The sequence below is a fragment of the Anthonomus grandis genome, chromosome 9 (genome assembly GCF_022605725.1).
Source record: "Anthonomus grandis grandis chromosome 9, icAntGran1.3, whole genome shotgun sequence".
Lineage (NCBI taxonomy): Eukaryota > Metazoa > Arthropoda > Insecta > Coleoptera > Curculionidae > Anthonomus > Anthonomus grandis.
In genome coordinates this window covers 27,710,361-27,733,910 of record NC_065554.1, presented here as the reverse complement: position 1 = coordinate 27,733,910, position 23,550 = coordinate 27,710,361, and the positions used below count along the sequence as shown (strand labels likewise).

The following is a 23,550-nucleotide window of genomic DNA, read 5'->3' as shown; positions in this document are numbered from 1 at the left end:
ATTTCTCATGAACACGCCGAAAACGCAACTATTGTCGCTTGCGCTAATGCTCTCGGACATGCCTGTCATTCTTTTTAAAGGCAAGAGAATGAAGCCAACCTACTCAGGTGGCTTACCGGCTGGCTCAAAAGTTATGATGACTCCTAAAGGGAGCATGACGATAGAAACGTTTGATAAGTGGCTAAACCATTTCATTGAATACATGTCGCCTCCTCCAGTAATTTTAATTTTTGATGGGGCCAAATGCCATTTGGATATTAGCATTGCTGAGAAAGCAGAAGCTCATGACATTCACTTATATTGTCTGTCGAGTAACACCACCCATGAGCTTCAGCCGATGGACAAAGCTATATTTCGAGCATTTGAAGCTTATTGGGACGATGAATTATTAAAGTACTGGGATAAACATCCTACACGTGATTTAAACAGGGAAAGATTTTCTGAAGTTTTTACACCTACATGGCAGAAAGCAATGTCCATTAGAAATATTACAAGCGGCTTTCGAGCTACGGGGATATGCCCTTATGATAAGGATGTTCTTTCCATTAAAGCATTTGCCCCAAGTCTTGTAACTGAGAGACCTTACCAGGAGACGACCGCCGCCGCCGATGATTCTGAATATGACTCAGATGACTACCTGCCTTTAAGTGAATTGCGTAAAAAATTAATCCCTTTGAATAATTCCTTCGCGGAAGTGTTACCAACACCAGATCTAGTCAAAAAAAAATCTGCTCCAAGACGTAAAGCTATAAATTACACAGCAGTTGAAGTCAAGCGATCCGTATTTTAAAGGAGTCTCAACTTGATCCCGTTCCATCCTTACCGAATACCGCTAAATCGCCATCTGAATCTGTGTCTTCCATTGCATCAGAACATAACGAGGAATGGCACTGTGTGATTTCTACGAAGACTATGTAGCAGATATGAGACGATGTACTTCTTGTGGTTTTTGGGTCCATGAGGATTGTGTTGGTTTGAAGTATTAGATTTATACTTAATACCATATTTTACCTATCTTTGATACTGTTTTTTTAGTGTGTAACATTTATTTTTTATTCTCTCAGTATTTTGTTAAACTGTTATTTTTTTTATTTCTCATTCAAATGTTATTATATTATGTCAATGCAGATATTAAGGCCCAAAAGGATATTTTTGATATTTATGTTTGGATATCATTATTTTAATATTTTCTTTTTATTTTTTTAGTGTTGTTTAATCGTTTGACTTGTTTTTTGTTCATTTAAATATATGGGTCTCATTATATGCACTTGCAGACTTTTAGGCCTAGAAGACAATTTTGTTAATGTTCGCGTCTCGACTTATTATTTATTTCGGCAAGGCAGCATATCTGCAATGATTGGTTAAAAAATGTTTAAATCATTAACTTAGAAAGGGATATTCAGACAGTGGTATATTTAACGCAGCCGAGTCAGGGTTGTTTTACAAATTAACACCTGATAAAACATTAAAGTTCAAAGGCGAAACATGTGCAGATGAGAAGCTTGCATAGAAATGAATCACTATGCTAGTGGCAGTAAATAGTAGCGGAAATTGATGATCAAAAACAAATCGACGTTTTGCAAAATTGCAAGTCTTACCCAACTGGAATTCAGTATTGAGATGTGACAAGAAAAAGATGCTTTTGTTTGTTGATAATTGTTTAGCACACCCTGACATTGAGAACTTGACTAACCTGAAAACGCGAAGTTCTTCAATTTTCTCAGATTCTCAATGTGGTTTTCGACCCGAAGTGAGTACAGAAGATTTAGTAATACATGTTACAGATTAAAAACGAAATAACCTCAACAATTCCCTTTTAATAAAAAGACTGTACCTGAAGTAGATTGTGAACGTGAATACGTTGTCGATGACACAGTTATTCTAATCAGTTTAGAATGTTACATAACTATGTATCTGCCATCTGCAATGAGGAATAAAAACCCATGCAAAAGATTTATAAATATTGATGTTTTATTGGATAGGAGGAATGCATAAACTCTTCAAGTAGAAAACAAACTGTTATGTATGATGTACACTTAATAGACCGTGGAGTTAATGCTCAAAGTCTGAAAAATAGGTAAAAAGCAACAAATATGGAATATAGTCCGGTTCCGTATGGATATTTTAAATGGCATTAGGTTTTAAGTAGTATATCCCAGATATATGAAACATTTATAATAATGGTTTACTTCTACCAGGTATTTAAAGCATCTGTGTTTCAAATTCAAGGAGTCATTATTTCCTGGAATTCAAAGCCATTAAATTCTTTTAAATATTTAAAGTCGTTTCCAATATAATCCAGATATTTGAAGTGATTTCTGATTTTATCTTTTAAGGTGGAAATCAGGGTTTACCTCTTCCAGGGGTTTTAAGTTTTGGGATTAAAGTTCAAATTTATTCCTCGTATTTAAAAAGCAAAATTTAGTTTAATTTGAGATGCTGGCACACTATTTGTATCCTTAGCCTTTTAATCAGTGCTCAAATCTTATATTTCAGAGATATTTTCGTTGTATGAAGCTATTTTAACAAGGTAGCCAAAAACATGATTCATTTCATTCAAATATTCAAGTTCTTATATATTCCAGAAATATGAAGTACTTTTCCACTTTATTCCAGGACTTATTTTTTTTAATTAAAGGAAATTAAATTTTTTTATATACTTAAAGTCGTTTCACAGGGTCCTGTACTTGGCCCTATATTATTTTTGCTATACATCACTGACTTGACTTCTCTGGACATTAAGGGACTATTATATATATACTACTTTATATTATGTGCAATCTTGTGGTCTGATACTGATCAACAAAAATTATTTAGTAAAAAATTATTTGTAGATCATTAAGCTTCAAATTTAGATGTATGGACCCAATAGTAATAAACAATAAAAACTTCATTATTCACTTGTAGATTTTATCCATTTGAGATATGGCATCGCTTTCTCGCGTTAATGCAGTCAATATTCGTTTTTGTGTCAAGACGAACTAATTAAATTCATTTCACATTTTTGTCAATGAATAAGCGAAATGTTCCTACAAAAAATCTTAACCATCCATAAACCGACCTGTAAATATTCCAACAATTGTCAACGTACTGTATATCTAACTTATTATTTTTGAATAAATATTTTTTGTTTGTTTTACGATGTCTTCGGATACAGTGACGAAATTACCAGTTCCCTTCAATGTTGTTATAAAATCATTGAAAAACCATGAAATTCATATAAAATCATCATTTCTGGTCATGTATATTTAATACCAAACTAACAATGCAAAAAAACACCAGTACAGACACAAATAAAAAGACTAAACTAAGCGTTCAATAAGCACTTTTTCTTTTTTTTTAATGTTAATTAGGTGCTTTGGCGGTGTACCACTTCAAAGCCGCCGTCAAATTTTTAATATCTGGTACCACTGTGGGTCTCGTACTATAACCTGTAAACAGTACGTTATAAAATCCGCACTCTAGATGCTTTAAAACTGAACTTTACCTGGATTTTTCGAGGTGGGGGTCTGAGGGATAAAGGATTCGGGCGTAAGGAGATTAACTAAAAAAATAATAAAATATTAGCATGGGAAACTGATAATGGACCAGCAGCATTATTAGCAGTAATCGGTACTATGAGCAAGGTTTTATGATTTTCGACGTCTTCTTAGTCCCCTATTCGATATTTGACAAATAGGGTCATGTCCAGGGTTATATTTAAGAGTGAAAGAAGTATGAAAGAAGTACTTGACATTTGGAAATATTAAGAAACATTTTTCTCTATTGTCAATGTTAAGCAAATCTTACTTTACATTTTTACAATTTAAAGTCAGGCTTGGACAGAACTGAACACAACTAGGCAATGAGTTATTAAAACTGGAAAATTACAATGGCCTAAGATTGATACCCTGATGAGGAGACAAAATCTTGAAAAAGAATTTCCTACTTTACCTCTGTAATTTCGATCAAAATATGCACTCAATTTATCAATTAGCACTGCATGATCAACCCTATCAAATGCCCTTAAAAAGTCAGTCATTACAATATCTAATTGGGCCTGGTTTAAAACTGACATATGCATAGAGTGGATCGATCAAATAGTGTGGCTGGATAGCAAATTGATGATGAAAACTCTGCAGTAAGAACAGAGCATGGAGAAATTTAGTATAGTTATATCCCCAGAAAGCTTGCAATAATGACTACTAGTTAGGAACCTTTGGTACTTTATCAAAAACACTGAAAAACTAAATGGATTGCTCCAAGATCCGTTCAGTAGGTAACCGACTCTTCTTTTAAACAGAATAAGCACTTGTCATTTAAAAGTATTTTATCTAGCTTGTGAAATTTTGTTAACCTGTATAATATTGACATTAATTCAGCTAGTCTGAATGTTTGCAGTGACAAGGAAAAACTGGATAATTAGTAGCATATTGCCAATAACGGATACCACAGATAAATATCTCCCAAAAGGTGATGTATGCAGTTTTGTCTTACTCCTGTTACATAGACTAATCTATTTATTTTACATTAATTTTTATTATGTTTTATAGGTCAACTCATAATAAATATGAGCAGAGTTTTAGCAAATCACGTTCGAGATGTACGAGTTCAAAAATCATGTCCAGTTCAAATGATTCCATCCTGATCGTCCTCCGATATGTCAAAAGGTGGTGAGTAGAATAGAGGCTAAATTTAGAGAATTCGGTCATGTTAGAGATCTGCCGAAATCTGGTCGTACTGCTAGAGATGAAAATGAACAACTTGACGTTTTGCTTTCTTTGGAAAAAAATCCATGCACTCCTCCGTCGCAGATTGGGGCAAATTTACACATGGCGAAATCTACAGTTCACCGAATAGTTCAAAAGCACAAATATCACCCCTAGAAAGTTATTCCTGTGCAAGAGTTATTTGATGACGATTTCGATAGGCGAAACGAGTTTTGTGAACGCTTCCAAAACATGTGCATCTAAATAATAATTTAGTAACAAATATTATTTTTTCCGATGAAGCCATGTTCTGTTTGAATGGTAGTGTGAACAGACAAAATTGTCGATATTGAGCAACAGAAAATCCGCATTGGATGATGGAGGTAAACACCCAGTACCCTCAAAAACTAAATACGTGGTGTGGAATAGTGCGCGGAACAGTAATAAATAGGTCCCTTTTTTCTTTGAACAGACTTTAACGGGACAAGTGTATCTCGATTTTCTCCAATTTGAATTAGTTCCAGCATTACTAGCTTTATTTCCAAATCCATTGGACCCAGACTATCCTGACGAAGAACTAATTTTCCAGCAAGATGGCGCTCCTCCGCACTATGCTGCCACTGTGCGTACATTTTTGGATGAAACCTTTCCCGATCGGTGAATAGGAAGGAGAGGACCCATCGGATGGCCTGCTAGGTCGCCTGACCTAACACCAATGGACTTTTTTTTGTAAGGATACCTCAAGTCGAAGGTATTTGTTAATAGGCCAAATAATCTAGACGACTTGAAAGAGAGAATTCGCAGAGAAGTGCTCGCCATAACTCCGGAAATGATTGAAAATGTGCAAGGAGACTTTATTGATCGGCTTGGATATTGTCAAGCCGTGAATGGCAACCATTTTGAACATTTAACTTAATTTTTGTTCTTTTTTTATTTGTTACATGAATAGTCTTTTTTTCGATAACTGTTGACTTTAGGTATAGGACATGATACATGAAACATACGTAGAATTCCACGCGAAATTCAAAAGTGTAATAAAAAAGGTGCTTTCATTTGAAAAAATTAAGTTGATGGTCGTAATTTAGTTTTGAGCAACCCTGTATAATATACAAACTTCACGTACAAAAATGCGCAACTTGAAATAAAAATCGACGGGTCCGAGCGTTTTTTTTTCGAACACACCCCTGAATTTTAAATGAATTTAGACATAACTTTTGGGATGCACTGTATATAACATATTTATATTTGACCTTGAGTATGAAGTTTAATTAACTTTCCCAGTCTTCTAAAAAGAGCCATTGTGGTTCCTATACATAAGCAAGGTGAAGGCACTCCATCAAACTATAGGTTGCTGCCTATTCTAACTGAAATTGTGGAGAAACTTATGAAGAACAGGATGGTAGAACTTTTGGACGCTAATAAACTTCTTAATACTTCTCAGTTTGGCTTTCAAGTATCAAAAAATACCAGTGATGCAGTATTTCACTTGTTGGAAAGACTCGATTTGGGACTTAATGACGGAGAAGCGGCGGCATTCGTTTTTTGCGATACCGCTAAGGCCTTTGACTGTGTATTGCGTGAGTTGTTGTTGCGGAAGCTTGAAGTATATGGGTTTAGAAAGAGTATGCTACAATGGTTTCAGTCATATCTTTAAGGCAACTGATAATATATGGAGATATCTGATCAGTTGACAATTTCAGCAGGTGTACCACAAGGATCTGTTTTGGGTCCATTTCTTTTTCTCCTTAATGTCAATGACTTACCCTCAATATTAAGACATGGGCAGTAATTGCTATGGCATGATACAGTTGCACAATTTCTACTCAAGAAAATGAATGTAATGATGTTTAATGTAACCAAAACAAATATTTTAAATTTTAAGTGTAGACTAGAGAATGAGCTTTTGAATACAGAGCCTATTTTAAACAAAAATAATAACAAGTTTCTGGGTCTAATAATAGATGACAAATTAAAGTTCTGTAGACATGTAGAGCAATTATCGCCTCTGGTTGCTTTGCAATTAGAACCATTGCCAGTCAACTTAATAAACAAATATCAAAAAGTGCTTATTTTGTCTTAACTGATTCCCATTTTGGGGATGTTCCTCAGGTTACGTGTATGGATCTATCTTTATTTTGCAAAAGCGCGCCCTAAGATACCTCTACAATATTGGATATAGAGAATCTTAAAGCATATTTTATTTCTGAAAAAAATTTAACCTGACAATCAATATTTATACATGAATCTGTTTGATTAATGCATAAAAAATATACAACAGCAATTACTTCTCAGAATACTATTGTTACTCGCTCTACATTTAAAATAAACCTGCCTATACCTAGATAAGCTATCATTTTCAAACTGTTTAACCATCTTCCTATTTCCATTAGAAGGATTTCTAATTATATGAAATTCAAAAGGAAAATATTACTCAGAGGAGCCTATATCTGTCTCTTACATTTATAAGTTTCATTTTATGTAGTAGATTATTATAATTAAATATGGAAAAGCTGTGCCTATAAGAATTTAGTATTCTTCAGATAATAGAGCATATTTTGACTTTGTTTCTAAGAGGTTTATGTGGCCAAACAATACTTTCCCACTGTATCGCCATATTGTCTTGTTAACTGTGTATTTGAAAACATATAAAAGCAGGACCAGAAAATTTTTAATAGAGCTGTTAAATCAAGTGGTAGCTTCTGCATTAACAATTCTTTAAACACGGGGTGCCAAATTTAATCTAATGCATGAATTTTTATTAATTATTCTAGAGAAAAGTCGTTTTTTCATTATCTTACCTAAGGCTTGTAAATTGGGCATGTCGAGGTTGCCCCTGGGTCCCCCTTGGTTTCCCCAATTCCCTTGGTTGGGTCCAGGCGGCCCATTATATCTGTTGGGGAAATTATTATAGGAATTACTAAAAAGAAACGCCGATTAAATGAATGAACCCAACTAAAGCAGACTATGGTAGTTAACGCTAAAAAAACACAATTTACGTACAGTATTGTGCATAAATATAGCAACAAGCGATGTTTTCAAAAATATTATTTGCTCCATATTATTTCTTTACTTTTAAGTACACGCCTCTGTATAAATAAAAATAAATTCCTTTATTGCCATCCAAATCCTTAATAAAAAGACCAAGCAACGTCAACAAATTTTGACTCGAATTAAAATCTTATGACCTAAGTTAAAAAGATCTAAAACATTTTTTTTCAAAATAAATAAAATACTAAAGTAAAACGTTAAAATCAACAAATACCCCGTATAAACACAAAAACTTAAAAATCTGTAATTCATAAAGATACATTTTTATTTATTGAATTTAAAAGAGTAGAACCTTTTTTTAATAAGAAATCGCTTAACACTCTGTTTAAATTAATAAACAGTAACAACTGTTTAAATAAGTTACCGCTCTGAATCTGTCGCAGACCAACCAGACGAAGTTGGGCTTCCTTCAAAGAAAGCTGACCCGTGTGCAGGTATTCCAAGAGCTTCTCTGTTTCTTGTTATGATCGTCATGTCTCGTGAGAAATGTAAATAATATATAAACCTTACTTATAAAATAGATACTAAAAGATATATAACAGGAAAGTTCAATGTTGCGATCTTTTTGCACAATACTGTATGTAAGATTAGATGAAAGAAACAGAGACAAATCAAGCATTAAACGAAGCCTGTATATTTATATGTTGACGATTCAACTTATGATTAGTCACCTTGGTGATAAATAAGTCATGTCATAAGAAACTGACATTTAAGGCACTGAGGATGACTTAATTTAAGTGGAAACAGGTTTCTGTTTTTTGTCTTGGCCTCATTTAACAAAAATATTAACTTCAATTTAATTTTGTAAATTATTTTCTATGGGACGGAATTTTTAATAATTATGAATGATTAGCTTGTGTAACGTTTTGTGTCAACGTTTTCCTTTCTATAAGAAACAAATAAATCAATAAACTAATAAGCTAACCTAAAAGAGAGAATATTGAAATAAGGGCCATTAAATAGGAACTAAAAAGTTCACCTGTCATGATATAAATAATTTCAATACAAAAAAAAAGATAAGAATTTTATTTTTATTAGGCAACAACATTTGACTTTAATACAACAACAAAAAATTCCATTTTACACCTTCATATCGATTCAATCTTTCATAATTAATTAAACATATACGGCATACAGTCGAGCATATTCACCATCCAATAAATTACTCTACAACAGAAAAAAAAGAATACTATTAAAAAGGGTTTATGTCTTTTTTGAAACTCATTTAGCAGAATATTTAAAAAAAAATTATTAAAAATGTTACATGCATGGGAAACCCACCAGAGACACTATTATGATCCCTAGCAGTACTATGAGCATGGTTGCTTTAATTTAGGATGTTTTCTTTTGATTTCTTTTGATAGAAACTAAGAAGAAACAAAATGGGAACATCCACACATATTTTTGCACCTTTTTCCAATAAATCCCACATTTCTCACGCTATTCTTAAATCAAAATAATACGAAACTGACCTTTGCGGTGGGTACATTCCTCCGGGGCCTTCGGGACCTCCAGGGGGACCCCGATTTCCGCCGTGGAGACGCATATCGCCGCCCCGATGGTCGTATCCGTGTTTCGAAGCTCTCGTTTCCGATTTAGGGGCTGCGTTTGATACGTGCACCGACACACCTGAGCGGGGATTAAATAAGAATTAGATCCCGTACAAAATTCAATTTGTTGTTTGTAATGTAACATGCATGGGAAACCCGCAAGTGATATAAGATTCACAGGCAGTACTATGAGCACGGTTCCATTATCTTGGATGTTTTCTTTTGATTTGCTCAATAGGTTTTATGAGGAAACAAAATGGGAACATCCGATTTATCAATTTTATGTATAGTTGCGCTGCTATTAGAAAATGATTGATTGAAAATTGGCTTAAAGAAATGTGCAACGACAATCCTTAGTTTCTTTTGTAAATTTTATGGACTGCTGAAGGTAGTTTATATAGTTCCACTGGATGTGGAAACCAGATCATTCAAACAGTCAGAAAATAGTATTATTGCCAAACATGTGGTATCAACATGATCTCAATATTCACACCATATTCTTCAAATTGTGTTGCGTGATTTTCTAAGGTCACCCGTCAAAACACCAGCATTCCACCTGCCAAACAATGTTATTCACCTTCTATTTACATTGTTTGAGAAGTAAAATGCTGGTGTTTTGACGGGTGACCATTCTAATATATCGTCGCACTGGACTTTACTGGATTGGAAGGGTTGGTTTGTTCTCATGGCCACCTAGACCTCCTGATCTGACTGTGTTGGACTAATACTTCTGGGCATGAATTAAGGACATTGTGAGAGGAAAAAAAATTGTAATATTTCCATCATAATCAGATTATATTACACGTTTATTTATTTGTTGCAGTATGAAACAGTATCAACGTATAACAGTCAGTATTAAATCACAGTTCTAAGGTACCATTGCAGATTGACGTTTATAAAGCCTCTTAGTAATCGATTTTTAAGTGATTTAGAGATTTTTTTTAAATGTTAATATTGGAGGCATATTTATTGGAAAAGAAAAATTTTTTTATACAGCATTGGCAAATTAATATTACAGATAGGAGATTAATGCATTGGAAAAGGACATACATACAGTGGATACTCAACTAAGGTATAACAAAGAAAATAGGTGTAGGTTACTTATTACTGTAATTACTGTCTAGGCTGATTATGTGTGTTAAATTTTCTGGTCAATTTTTTGAGTTATGAACTTTGTGTCGAATAAATAGAAAAAAAATCAATATTTTCGAAAAATGTTTTTTTTTCTTAAATTCTCGTACGAATTTGGAAAAACGCTGAAATAGGTGTCTAACGAAATTGTCCTTGGATTATGTGTACAAATTTTCAAAATGATATCTGGTCAATTTTTCGAGTTATGAACTTTGTGTCGAATAAATAGGAAAAAAAATCAATATTTTCGAAAAAAAATTTTTTTTCTCAAATTCTCGTACGAATTTGGAAAAACGCTGAAATAGGTGTCTAACGAAATTGTCCTTGGAATATGTGCACAAATTTTCAAAATGATATCTGGTCAATTTTTCGAGTTATGAACTTTGTGTCGAATAAATAGGAAAAAAAATCAATATTTTCGAAAAAAACATTTTTTCTCAAATTCTCGTACGAATTTGGAAAAACGCTGAAATAGGTGTCTAATTAAATTGTCCTTGGAATATGTGTACAAATTTTCAAAATGATATCTGGTCAATTTTTCGAGTTATGAACTTTGTGTCGAATAAATAGGAAAAAAAATCAATATTTTCGAAAAATAATTTTTTTTCTTAAATTCTCGTACGAATTTGGAAAAACGCTGAAATAGGTGTCTAACGAAATTGTCCTTGGAATATGTGTACAAATTTTCAAAATGATATCTGGTCAATTTTTCGAGTTATGAACTTTGTGTAGAATAAACAGAAAAAAAAAATCAATATTTTAATCTATTGTGGTGCAATATGAAAAATGCTTATACCGCTTAGTTTGTAATACTACTAATAAAATTTAAAACTTCCCTAGGCTAATAAAATAAACCTTAATGTAATTATTTATGCTAATAAAAACTGCACTATATAGTAACGTCGTGTCTCCTTTGAAAACAAACATGTTCCGGCAGCACGGCAACTTCCACGAATATGTAAAACGACATCAGAAACCAGAAGCCATCGTTTTAAATAACAAACATAAATGTTACATACCGGAGAAACAGCTGCTTTTTTTTTGTACACTGTGTCCCATTTTGGATGAGACTGCAGGGTATCTCTGTCATTTTTTAAGATAGAGCTTTGCGCTTTTCGCGACCCTGTATCACTTTTTTGTAAAACTTTTAAAGCCACAAACAGAAATATTCTAATTACTTTTGTTCCTAAAATACAGGGTGAAAAAAGGTTAAAACAGGGTGAAACTTGTTACATCACATTCTTTCGACGCACTTTTCCCCATGTTGTTGAAAGTTTTATCACTATTTTTCGCGTTTACGTCACGGCTGGCAGGATCGCCATGTAAAATTAGTATCGTATTTCCGAAGGGGTTGGAAATAATCAAGTTGCTTGTTACTATACGACTGACTTTTATTACGTTCAAACCAACCAAATCATACACAGCAACGTTTGCAATAATTAAGTAGGTAACGATAATGGGGTTCCTAATAGGTTCAAATAAATTTATAGTTATATAAATAATTTAAAGGTAAGCATTTTTCATATTGCACCACACTATACTTTAGTTGCATTGTCATTAATGTAGTATATTGCTTCTACTTTTGAATTTATTTTTACTTCTACCAACATTTACATGTAATGATCATTAATTTGTAGTTTTTAAAGGATGCAATAAACAAATAAAGTAAAAACATAAAAGAACACATTTTAAATAAAAACCTTACCTTTAATGATATGGTCTTCACCGCACAAACTCTGAGCAACTTCAGGATCCAAAAATGTAACAAAACTGAACGCCCTGAACGGTTTTGGAATAAATACATCGGTTACTTCTCCAAATCTACCGAAGTATTCCCTTAAATCGTCGGCGGTCAAGTCTTCTGTACAACGACCAATAAACACTTTACAAGGAACTTGCTGGATTAGGCCTTCCTATGAAAAAAATCAGAATGTCTCAAAAAAAAAACACTAATTTCTTAAAACAATTATTATTGTAACATGCATGGGAAACCCACAAGTGATAAAACGATCACAAGCAGTACTATGAGCATGGCTGTTTTATCTTGGATGTTTTCTTTAAATTTCTCTCATGAACTGAAGAAAAACAAAATGGGAACATCCGTTATTATTACTTAACGATTTTGAAAAACAAATGGTTTACCTTTGAATTGGGTACTTTAACATCACACCATCTTCCATCAATCATGTGTCTCTGTGCTAATACTCTCATTTGAGATTCATACGAGGCGAACCTTATGAAACCGAAACCTTTGGATTGACCAGTCTTTGGATCCTTTTTGACCTAATAATTGAAATAAGGAGTGATTTTTAACATGGGATTAACTCTTGAAATTATGCATAATATAGACATCACAGAGGACTATCAAAATTAACTCAATTCAATTCAATTTGTTAGGTAATAATGCACAGTATATAAATACAATAGATATAAATGACACCTAGATACAGAGGTATCTGTGTGTGCCACATGATTCAAAACAATACTTCAACTTAAATATAGATAAAATATTCTCTCTACAAAGAAATATAGTAAAAATTGATTTTACCAAAGCTGGATTAGTTAGTATAGGTATCTAATAATTACATAATATAATACTGAATTTATAATGTATAGGTATATCACACAGTACTAAGTTAATAATATATAATGTATATATAATGAGCTCTAGAGATTGGCCCTTGATCACATTCTAGATAATATTTATTATATGTAGATCATTATATCTATCCTACAAAAACCAAGAAATTAACTGGAAAAAATTGATAATTCAATTAAATTGCACCTGGTAAATTGATGATGATGATTGGTAATTGTTTGTTTAGAATGATGTTTATGTATAAATATATAGGAACAACATGTTGCAATAAAAATTGTCTTAGTATCACTTATATCACCTTTATACAATTCATTAGTTGAAAACAATCTGGGTTTTTTGAACATTATTTTTATGATTGAATTCTGTACAATTTTAAGTGCACCAATACTGTTTTCGTAAGCTGCGCCCCAGAGCAATATTCTATATCTCAGTAATGGTTCAATTAAAGCCTTATATATCAAAATCAGTATTTTTCTTGAAAGAATTTCTCTAAGAATATAAAAATTAGGGATGCCGCGAGACACGAGATGTCTCGTCTCGAAGCCATTTTATCTCGTCTCGAAAGTATTTTGTCTCGAATTTCGAGACGAGACGAGATAAAAATGTTCAAGACAAGGCGAGACGAGACGAGACGTCTCGATATATGTAAAATGCATCCAGCAATAATTGGTAAAATTGTCATTAAAATCACGGAATAGGTTTTGATTATTTTTTTAATTCCCCATTATTATACTAATAGGCTTACGATTTGTGTAACAGGTGGTGTGTAGATTGGAAAAAATATCCTTAGAATTTAGGGGTATGTTTATTTAAATCTCTTGGACCAGTCACGTCTGTTGTTATTTTAGCTGCGCATTTTTTTTCAACTTAACGTTTTTATACAAGGTGTGTCATAAAATGGTGGGCTTTCTTATTTTAAACAAACACCATATATTATTATATTTTTTGAATTTACCAAAAATTTAAGAATATTACCTAAATTCACCGGACGGAACAGTTGCGTCACTGTTACAAAACTCTATCAAAACCCTCCGAAAAATGGTAAAGTCCAGTGCAACGATATATTAGAATGGTCACCCGTTAAAACACCAGCATTCCACAATGTCATCCACCTTCTATTTACATTGTTTGAGAAGTAAAATGCTGGTGTTTTGACGGGTGACCATTCTAATATATCGTTGCACTGGACTTTAACTGCATTCATAACGTGTCGATTTGTCCCTAGAGTTTTGGTTTTGCAACATTTTGCAATTTGCTTTATAATTATTATTTAAAGAGGCTCCTATTTAATAATATATTCACATACATATTATGTTTTTTAATACCTATCTTTCGTCTCGAACAAACAAAATCGAATGATACTTTGTCATCTGTTAAAAAAGTCTATGAAAAATGTCGACGTCTACAGGTCATATGTTCGATACGATTATTGGAATTTTTGTCTTAAAATAAGTATTCCTATAGAACCTTCTAAGCTATGCTTCAAAGGCTGTATATACCCTTTATAATAAATTACTTACTTAATTATGGAATAAAGTAAATATAATAAATTATAAATTTTAGAATAAAAAAATATAGAGCCAAACAAATATACAAATTTATGTTTAATATTTTAATAGGTACATTATAGTTATTACATTGCACTCTTTATAAAGAAATAATATAAATTCTGAAACTTAAATCTTAAAAATACGAGAACAAATTAAGTTTACGTTAAATAAATATATTTTATAAACAGCAACAACAAATAAATACATTTAAAAAACAATATAACATATAATATAACGACAAATAAGATATAAGTATAAACTTAATTAGAATATACATTTAGTTCAAATTTATCTATGTACGTAAAATGTTTAGATCAAATTGCTAATAAATACCAAAAGGCATAAATAAATACCCAATAAAAAGCTAAGTTTCAGTAGTCAATTTTTAGTATATCTTTTAATCTACAAGTGTACCATGAATTTAAGCACAGCAATGAACGAGCCGATTCTGCGTTGAGTTTATTCCGTTGTTTCGTAACAACCAAGCCAGCTTTTTTCATATGGCGTGTAACATATGGCAATGATAAAAAAGAACCTTCTTGGGTAAAATATACTTGATGAGTACTCGAAAATCCGTAAATATTCCTCTCATATACCTCTCATATACTATAGATACTCTCATACTCTCTTTTAAACGGAGACCCCCCATAAGCGGACAAAAGTTACGGAACCGTGAGTGTCCGCTTATGGGAGCCTTCACTGTATATAGTTTCTGATAATCCTGATCCAAAAATTAAAAACAAAGAATATTGTGACCATCATGGAAAAAATTGCTGAAAAAAATATGGAAAACTCATATTTTTTTCAGCTTAACATTATCTTATAACAAAATTGGTACTTATCGTGGTATCGTCACTCATCTTCAATTGAGAGGACTTTAAGATTGTTAAACTCAGATGAAGTGGATATTTTAGGCATTACCTTGTCTCAGTTTAGGCATCAAATTAAAGAAATTATTTGAGTCTTTTTGTCATTTTTTTTTACTCTTGATTATGGAAGGTATTTTAATTTTTAATATTTGTGCTATTAGCTTTTAGTCATTGTTCTTTTTTATATTCATTTATGGGTTGTAGTTAAGATCAGTGTTAATGACAATTAAATGGTTAATAATTCTGTTAGAATTTAATGGTTTATTATTGTGGTTAGGTTATATGAATTATTATGTTGTATTATTCTTTTTTGTAATGGGGTTGATCCCGTATAGTAATAATGAATAATAAATAAATAAAATTGAAAAAATTTGTAACAAACTTATGCCTAGTTTGAAAATGTCTAACATATAACTCCCAAATTATTAAATATGTTGCCGGAACAATTTAAAAACAAAAAATATTATACTGGAAAGAAAAAATTGTACTCATGGATTAAAGATATGATGAATGAATGTGCATACACACAGAAACATTATGTCCACTGTATGCATATTATAAGCATAATATTACATCTCATAATAATTGTAAATTAATATGTAATTGATTAAATAAAAAATCACTTATTATATTTTACACATATTCAATTAGTTATATTTTTAATAAAATTGTAGTGATTTTTGCAGGTTTTATTTAACAGCTTGACCTCATTACTTTAATTATTTTAAATTCTGCATTTTACCTTTTAATTGACTGTGTAAGCTATAATTAAAAACAAAGAATATTGTGACATGCATGGGAAACCCACAAGTGACATACTAATCACAAGCAGTACTATGAGCATGGTTCCATTATCTTGGATGTTTTCTTTTGATATCTTTTATATTAAAAAGAAAAAGAAACAAAATGGGAACATCCTAATTTTCCAGTTTTTTTTTTAAATTGACTCACTTGTGCCATCAGGACCTCCCCAAAAGTCTCAAAATATTCCCTAAGGTTTTGTTCAGTCGTTTTCCATGGCAAACCTAATACTATCAAGTCAGTACAGCGCAGTTTCGTCTCCATACGCTTCGTCTTTGCCGTCGTGTTTTCCAAGTTATCGTCGCTTTTGCGTTTGTTCTCTGAAAAAAAATAAAAATACTCTTTTGTCTTGGGAATTCACAAAAGTATGACTGAATAATTGAAGTATAAATTGATGTAACATGCATGGGAAACCCACAAGTGATTAAAATGATCACAAGCAGTACTATGAGCATGGCTGTTTTATCTTGGATGTTTTCTTTTGTAATTTCCAATAGGATTTTGGAGAAACAGAATGGGAACATCCAATATTGTTTATACTACAAAACTAACTTTATGAGCTATACCTGATTTCGTTTTAAGATGTCGGTCCTGTCCTTTGGATGAATTGTTGCCACTAAAATGTTTCAAAACCTTTCACATTTTTTGAATGTCATTCAAAATTTACATTCTGAACAAAACACACTCCCTTGGAGACTGGATTTATACAGGGACAACTTGTACTTATACTAGACAAGATATAGTAAATAGACAAAACTATCTGCATTACATTTCATAATTTTTCAAGACATTCATTCAAATGTAAATTAACATTTATTCTAATGAGCATTTAACTGTATTTGGTGATTTTTATGACATTGAGAACTATAAATTAAAACCTTCAAATAAGGATCATGTTTTATTGAATATTATATCACTGGATCAATAGAATTATGGAGTGCTACTTATATTTTCTGTTTATAACATATCCCGGCTGTTTAGGGGTGGGTACTGGACAGAATTTATTTTTATCTAAGCTTACATGGGGTAATTTTTCTTATTTTTAGTAACTTTGACTGGTTTTATAGAGTTCTTGTCTTATTTGTGCAAAGATTTAATATTTAAATACCACATTTTCATTTATTTTTCAATGTGAATTACCCAATGAAAATAAATGTTATTTTGTCTGATTTTGGTAGAAAATTTGATCCTTGCTTTACTTTAGATAACCCATATCAATTTTACTGTGTTCTGATCAATATTTTGGTACAATTATTATATTGGACAAATTGAAAGGATCCTGGACAAATTGTTAACAGTTACTATTTTTTTTTATAATTTTTTTTAAAGGAGGAAAGATTATGATTATTGGTGAGTCTAGATATATCAATATCAGAGACTCTTAGATCGAAGCCACCGTAATATAGAAAGCCAGAAACATCATCCCACTCTCCAGCAGCTACGTCACGTCGAACGTCTATTGCCCGAACGACTCGACTTCCTCGCCCGGCCCGGGATTAGGTATGCGCTCGGTAGGAAGACATTAGGAAGTATTAATAATAACTTTTAACATCTTTAAATCTCTAATATCGGACAGATATGAAGAAAATTATTTAAAACGCTCATCTCAGAGAGCCGTCCTCACCAAGCTTGCTGTTGGAATTATTTTCGACAATTCAGATATCAATCCTGAAATAACATGTGACTGTGGAATCCTTATGTAAGATCTTGTAAAAAATGCGGTATTTAAGTTTTCAAACATTTTATTAAATAATTACCGAAAAGTCCAAAATACAATCCATGCCGCCAAACTAAAAAAAAATATAGAGAGAAAAGAAAAACAAGATGTGTCCAAATCAAAAGATGAAAACCAAAAACCAGAACCAAAGACCAGAAAATATAAAAAACTTTCCAGTTCATAAAATTAATTTATTAAATTTTTTATTCTGTTTTTATCGAGTTTTTTTATCTAGCTATTTGAGTTTTATTTCTGTTGGTGTTTTATTAAATTTGTGTTAAACCAACTTGCATATTATTATATTTATTATTTCATTATAATTATATTTATTTTTTTTAAGAGTTTTGTATTTATGTTTTAATTTATTATAAATATATATTTCGGGAGGTATTAAAAGCTTGTATGGGTTATTTGCCTTATATTTATACCTTGAAGAATGTTATATTTTTTTTATGATATTCTTGTTTTAATAAAAAAATATGATTTTAAACAATCTTACATTATATTATATTTATTATTTTCCTAAGAGTTTTGTATTTATGTTTCAATTTATTCTATTCTATATGTGCATACATATAATATACTTTGGTAGCTATTAAAAACTTGTATGGGTTATTTGTCTTATATTTATAGCTTGTTGAAGTATTTTCGATTTTTTTTTATGTTGTTTTGTTTTAATAAAAAATATTATTTTGTTTCTTTTGTACTACTACCAACTATCCATCCATTTTATTAAATAATTATTCAGTATTTTATTAAATTTGTTTTAAACCATCTTACAGTGGCTATATTTATTATTTTTTTAAGAGTTTTGTATTTGTTTTAATTAATAGTTATAAATATATATATGTTTCAGTAGTTATTAAAAACTATTGTATCATATAGGCCTTATTTGCCTTATATTTATAACTCATTAAAGAATTTGTTGATTTTTATATCATTTTTGTTTTAATAAAGAATATGTTTTTATTATTTGTACTTCTTTCTACTAACACACTATTAATTTTATTAAACAATATTATCATTTAAACGATACACAATGATAATATTATGATTTTAACAGCGGTAGTATTGAATAAATAAGGCTATAACATACGAACGACACGGGATACTCAGACGTTCGACGTGACGTCAGGACTCGAGGGTTCTGGCTTTCTATATTACGGTGGCTTCGCTTAGATCCATCACAGGATCAATTCATACTGGACATAGTTTCTGAAAACTAGATACGTCTAATTCAAGTACATGTGTATTTATACACATTCACTTGATATTGTAGAAATACAAACATGACAAAATACAATGGGTAAAATTTCATTATACTTCTAGGTTGTTTAGGTTGGGATTACTAACAAAAAAAATTTCCTTGTAGGTAATGAAGCATTTAAATATGTAGGCAAAATAATGATCATAAAAATAACATAAATTTTGTTGTAAAACCTACTGTATGGATGGGTTGTAAAACCTGGTCAAAAATAATTAGGAGAAAGCCTGCTACTGTAAACTGCAGTTGTATATAATATACTTGTGCAGTTGATTTTTATTAGGCATTGTGTGAAAGGCATGAACTTAATTTTACACAGTGTAGCTATCTAGGTTTTCCATTAAATTTAACACGTTGACTGCCATGTGTATATATATTATACACAGCGTGTGTGTCACTGGCGCCATGTGTATAAAATATATACATAGTTCTATTGATGACTGCAGGCCGCGTGTATACGATTTACGCACACATTACGTGTATTTCTTATGGGTTCTTTATTTGTCCGGCGTAGGACTAACATATAATCTGATTGGCGTGAAAATATTTTTCTTTTTTTTGAAAATATAACTGTTTTAAAATTTGTATTGCAAAAAAGTGTCCAATAATGCGGGTCTAAGTTGGATAGGATTTTCTTTGTTTTTTAGTAAGAAAATACCGCATTTTAGATTAGAAAATGTAACATAAAGTAAATTGGAAAATGATTTATCAAAAAAAAATAGAAGGTGATAACTAAAAATTACTTCCAAACTAATGGAAAAATACACCAAATATTTAAAACATTATGGAAAAGTGACATAATTGATAAAAATATGGAAAACCCTTTTATTACTTTAATTTGGCTTTATGAATTACAAAAAAAACATTCAACACATATTGGTGGTTTACCTGGACAGGCATATGTATAAATTTTAGCGGTTGTGTATAGTTTTTACACACGGCGCAGATTGATATAAAATAATGCTGCGCCGCGTGTATACATATTATACGTGCTTCTAAACAAGGTCAAATACAAAAAAAAGTGTCTTTTGCTACTATATTTGGATCTAAAATCTACTTAATAGAAAACAAAATTAATAAAACACTCCCGGAGCACCTGACCCAAGTTCTGACATATGCCCGGCAGTCAACATGTTAAAAGGCATCTAAGTATGTATACACAAAATAGTATCTAGATCAAGTTAGCACATTCTACATTGAAACAAGCTAGAATAAGCCATCAGAAGCACTTTCCAGTCTGATCTTGAAAGTTTACCTCATAAAATTCTAATCCATTATTTCCATGTTAATAGTGTACAGTGTAATTTTAGTTTATTTAATGGGTATAAAATGAATGTGTTTGAAAGAAAGTGCTTTTATAGAACTTGGTAATGGTCAAACTTGTTACAAGTATTGAGTCTTTCAATGATGTTGCATTTCTACAAGAGGATCGGCAATCATTTTTTTAATTGGTGTGATTTTAAAAAAATATCCCTTAATATTAATAAATGCCATAAAGTTAATTTTTCAAGGCAGAGAAAACTTATAAATTTTATTTAATCTTCCAATTGGTTCTAAAACAGCAGTTACAGACTTGGCCTATAAATGGATTCAAAATTTTCATTTGAGGGTCACATAAATCATATAACAAGTAGGGCAATGAAGGTGTTTTACTTGTAAAATGCTTTATTGCTCCCTTGTTAGAGCAATTTTGGAGTATTACAATTGTTACATTGAGAAGCTTGACAAAGTCCTGAATACAGGGACAAATAAAATTATCAGTATGTGAGGGATAGTCTAAATTTACCAATCAACATAAATTCTACTAGATTTATATTTTAGACATAAAGCAATAAATGCTTTTTAACTATTTAATCACACTAATTATGGCATGAATGAACCAACTATACATGACTGGTTCCCAGTCCTAATGACCTACTAGGATAAATGAATGTCTTTGATTCTATATTTCATACTTTTCAGCAAAAACTAAGAGAAATTTTATAAGTTGGTCTTTCTTCAATCTAGGACTTATCCAGTAATTTGTGTTAAATAATTACTGTGATTTTGAGTGATATGATATGGAATTTTTATAGACTGATATGGAGTCTGGTACTTTTCACTAAACTTAGATGTAATTTTTTATACATTTCTCTTACAATATAAATAGATTCTCAAATTGAAAAAATTAGTCCATTTCTCTCAAAGAGACCCCAGAATTACAGAATCAAGTCAGCTTTTGCTACCCATCTTTTATCAACAGGACACAATATTTCAGCACCTGAAAATGTGTTGATTATACACCAATGCCACAAAGTTAAAAATCTGGACTTCCTTGAAAAGATGGAAATTACTAGAGTCAAAAACAAACACCATCCAAACATGCGTAAATGATGTTTTCACCTTTGAGCCAGGCCTCATTTTTGATAATCTTACTAAGTTTAATGCTTATTTTCTTTTATTCCTAAATAAATTATCAGGTCTCAATGGCGCAGTGGTATAATGCATTTACCCATAACAAAAGCTGTTAAAAGCATTAGTTCAAACCTCATGACTGACTGATTTTTATTTACTTTCATTGTTTATATTTTTTGTGAAAAGTATGTTGTTTTTGTTAGACAACTTTACTTCCAGTTTATCATACAGCTGGTCGGTAACAGGTGTGTGTTATTAGTCTTCTGCCGTTCACGTAATGCTTTTAAATATTTTCAAACATTTTGAATTTACATTTAAATTTTGACTTGCAATTAGGTTTACTTTATGTTTTTAGGTTCGATGATGCTTAACTCTTTGAGCGAAACATGTAACCATTTTAATAATTAATTTTATTACCTATATGACTTTTGAGACCAAGACTTTGCCTTATTTTTTGCCTATTTATAAATGGATTCCGTTAATAAATAAATAAAGAAATTTAAAAAAAGACATCAAAAAAATTATCCCTATAAAGTTACATAAACCCACGCCAAAGTTATAAATTGTGGATTAAACCTATTAAACTTATTAAATTAAAAGTAAGTTGTATAAACTTGGTATGCTACAGCTAATGAGCAAGCAAAAGAGATGCATTTACCCCAAAAGAAAAGAGGTAGTAAATGAGCATAACTTTGACCGCATAACAATATTTTCTTAATAAAGACCTGATGCAATCATACACAGCATATTGTCCCTTTTACCACTAATTAATAATGAAAACTGATCAACTAGATGGAAGGAACAACCTACTATACATACACAATTAAAAATTAACTGGTTTGATTGGATTGAATGCCTCTTATGGGCATAATTAATTGCTGGAAAAAAAGTTGTAAACTGTCAGGTATATTAGGCTCAAACATCAAATTGCAACATATGCTTGTAAACATCAATTCAACAAGAAACAAATCTAGGGAGTAAGATCAAACAAATCTGGTATACTTAATACTTCATCCTGACAAACATTTAAAAACACCTTTCATGTATAAATGTAAAAAAAAAGGGCGAAGCAGCCCCCACTCGCCAGCCATACTAACCTTTAGGAAACACACAGTAATAAATATGGGAGCCCCAACCCCCTTCGGGGGGCGGATGCAACCTTCCATCGCTCAATCTTACACCCCTCACAGACTTATTTTCAGGGTTTCGGTATTTCAATCCGGAGGCGCCGGGATATTGGGCCGCCAACGTGCTTAATAGCAACGTGCCGTCGTCCTCTGTGGGCAACTCGATCGGTTCTTCGCCCTCATCTTCGGCCACTTGCAGGTATTCGATCGACATTCTTTCAGGCAAACCGCCAGCCAGTCACTCACCCCAGGCACTCGCACAACAATTTAGCGTTTTTTTCAAAAACGCTATACTGTTTTATTATAACAGGAAACCGCTTCTTTTTTTTGGCTCCAACGAACGGCAAGGAAAAAAAGAAATGGCGGCCAGTAGTGTAAGACGTACGTCTACGTCAACTGGACCGGAAATGGTGAAAATGTCACGGCGCCTGCGTTTTACGAATGCGTTACGACGCCCGGAAATGACGTCATAATTAAAATTGACATTATCGGATAGGCGATCCTATTGAAGTTAATAATTATACGACTGATTTGTTGTCTAGAATAGATCTTTTAGCTTATTTCTTATAAAGCAGCTATGTTTTATGCGTGCATTGAATAAGAACACACAACATTTCTCAATTTGGAGGTTATAGGCATATAACCTCAATTATGTCGGTTTGACAGTTCTTAATAAATGTACAGTGATGCCAAGTAGTACTCGTGACACTTTCTACTTGCTAAAAATGACAAATGTTTGTCGAAGAAGTATTAGCTAACTAGGTACTTCGTTAGTAGAAACTCTGTTTATACTTTAAATATAGTTATTTATT

The 23,550-nt window shown here is 31.7% G+C and overlaps 1 protein-coding gene across 6 annotated transcripts in view; it reads right to left on the bottom strand.

The window, feature by feature from the left end:
- LOC126740445 (TAR DNA-binding protein 43) overlaps nt 1-23,138 on the bottom strand; it is a 43,123-nt gene extending 19,985 nt beyond the window's left edge. For 2 of the 6 annotated variants that reach the window (XM_050446473.1, XM_050446472.1), the window contains exons 1-6: nt 22,709-23,136; nt 16,387-16,556; nt 12,560-12,700; nt 12,123-12,330; nt 9,209-9,365; nt 7,487-7,605 (exon numbers count right to left, since the gene is read on the bottom strand). In XM_050446473.1, coding sequence (XP_050302430.1) covers nt 7,487-7,605; nt 9,209-9,365; nt 12,123-12,330; nt 12,560-12,700; nt 16,387-16,556; nt 22,709-22,952 — 1,039 coding nt within the window. In that variant the 5' untranslated portion in view covers nt 22,953-23,136. Of the gene's footprint in view, nt 1-3,214; nt 3,432-3,487; nt 3,545-7,486; nt 7,606-9,208; nt 9,366-12,122; nt 12,331-12,559; nt 12,701-16,386; nt 16,557-16,802; nt 16,853-22,708 lie in introns of those variants that run through there. The other 4 variants (XM_050446475.1, XM_050446476.1, XM_050446478.1 and 1 more) reach the window with 4 other exon arrangements.
- Nucleotides 23,139-23,550: the final 412 nt, after the last annotated feature.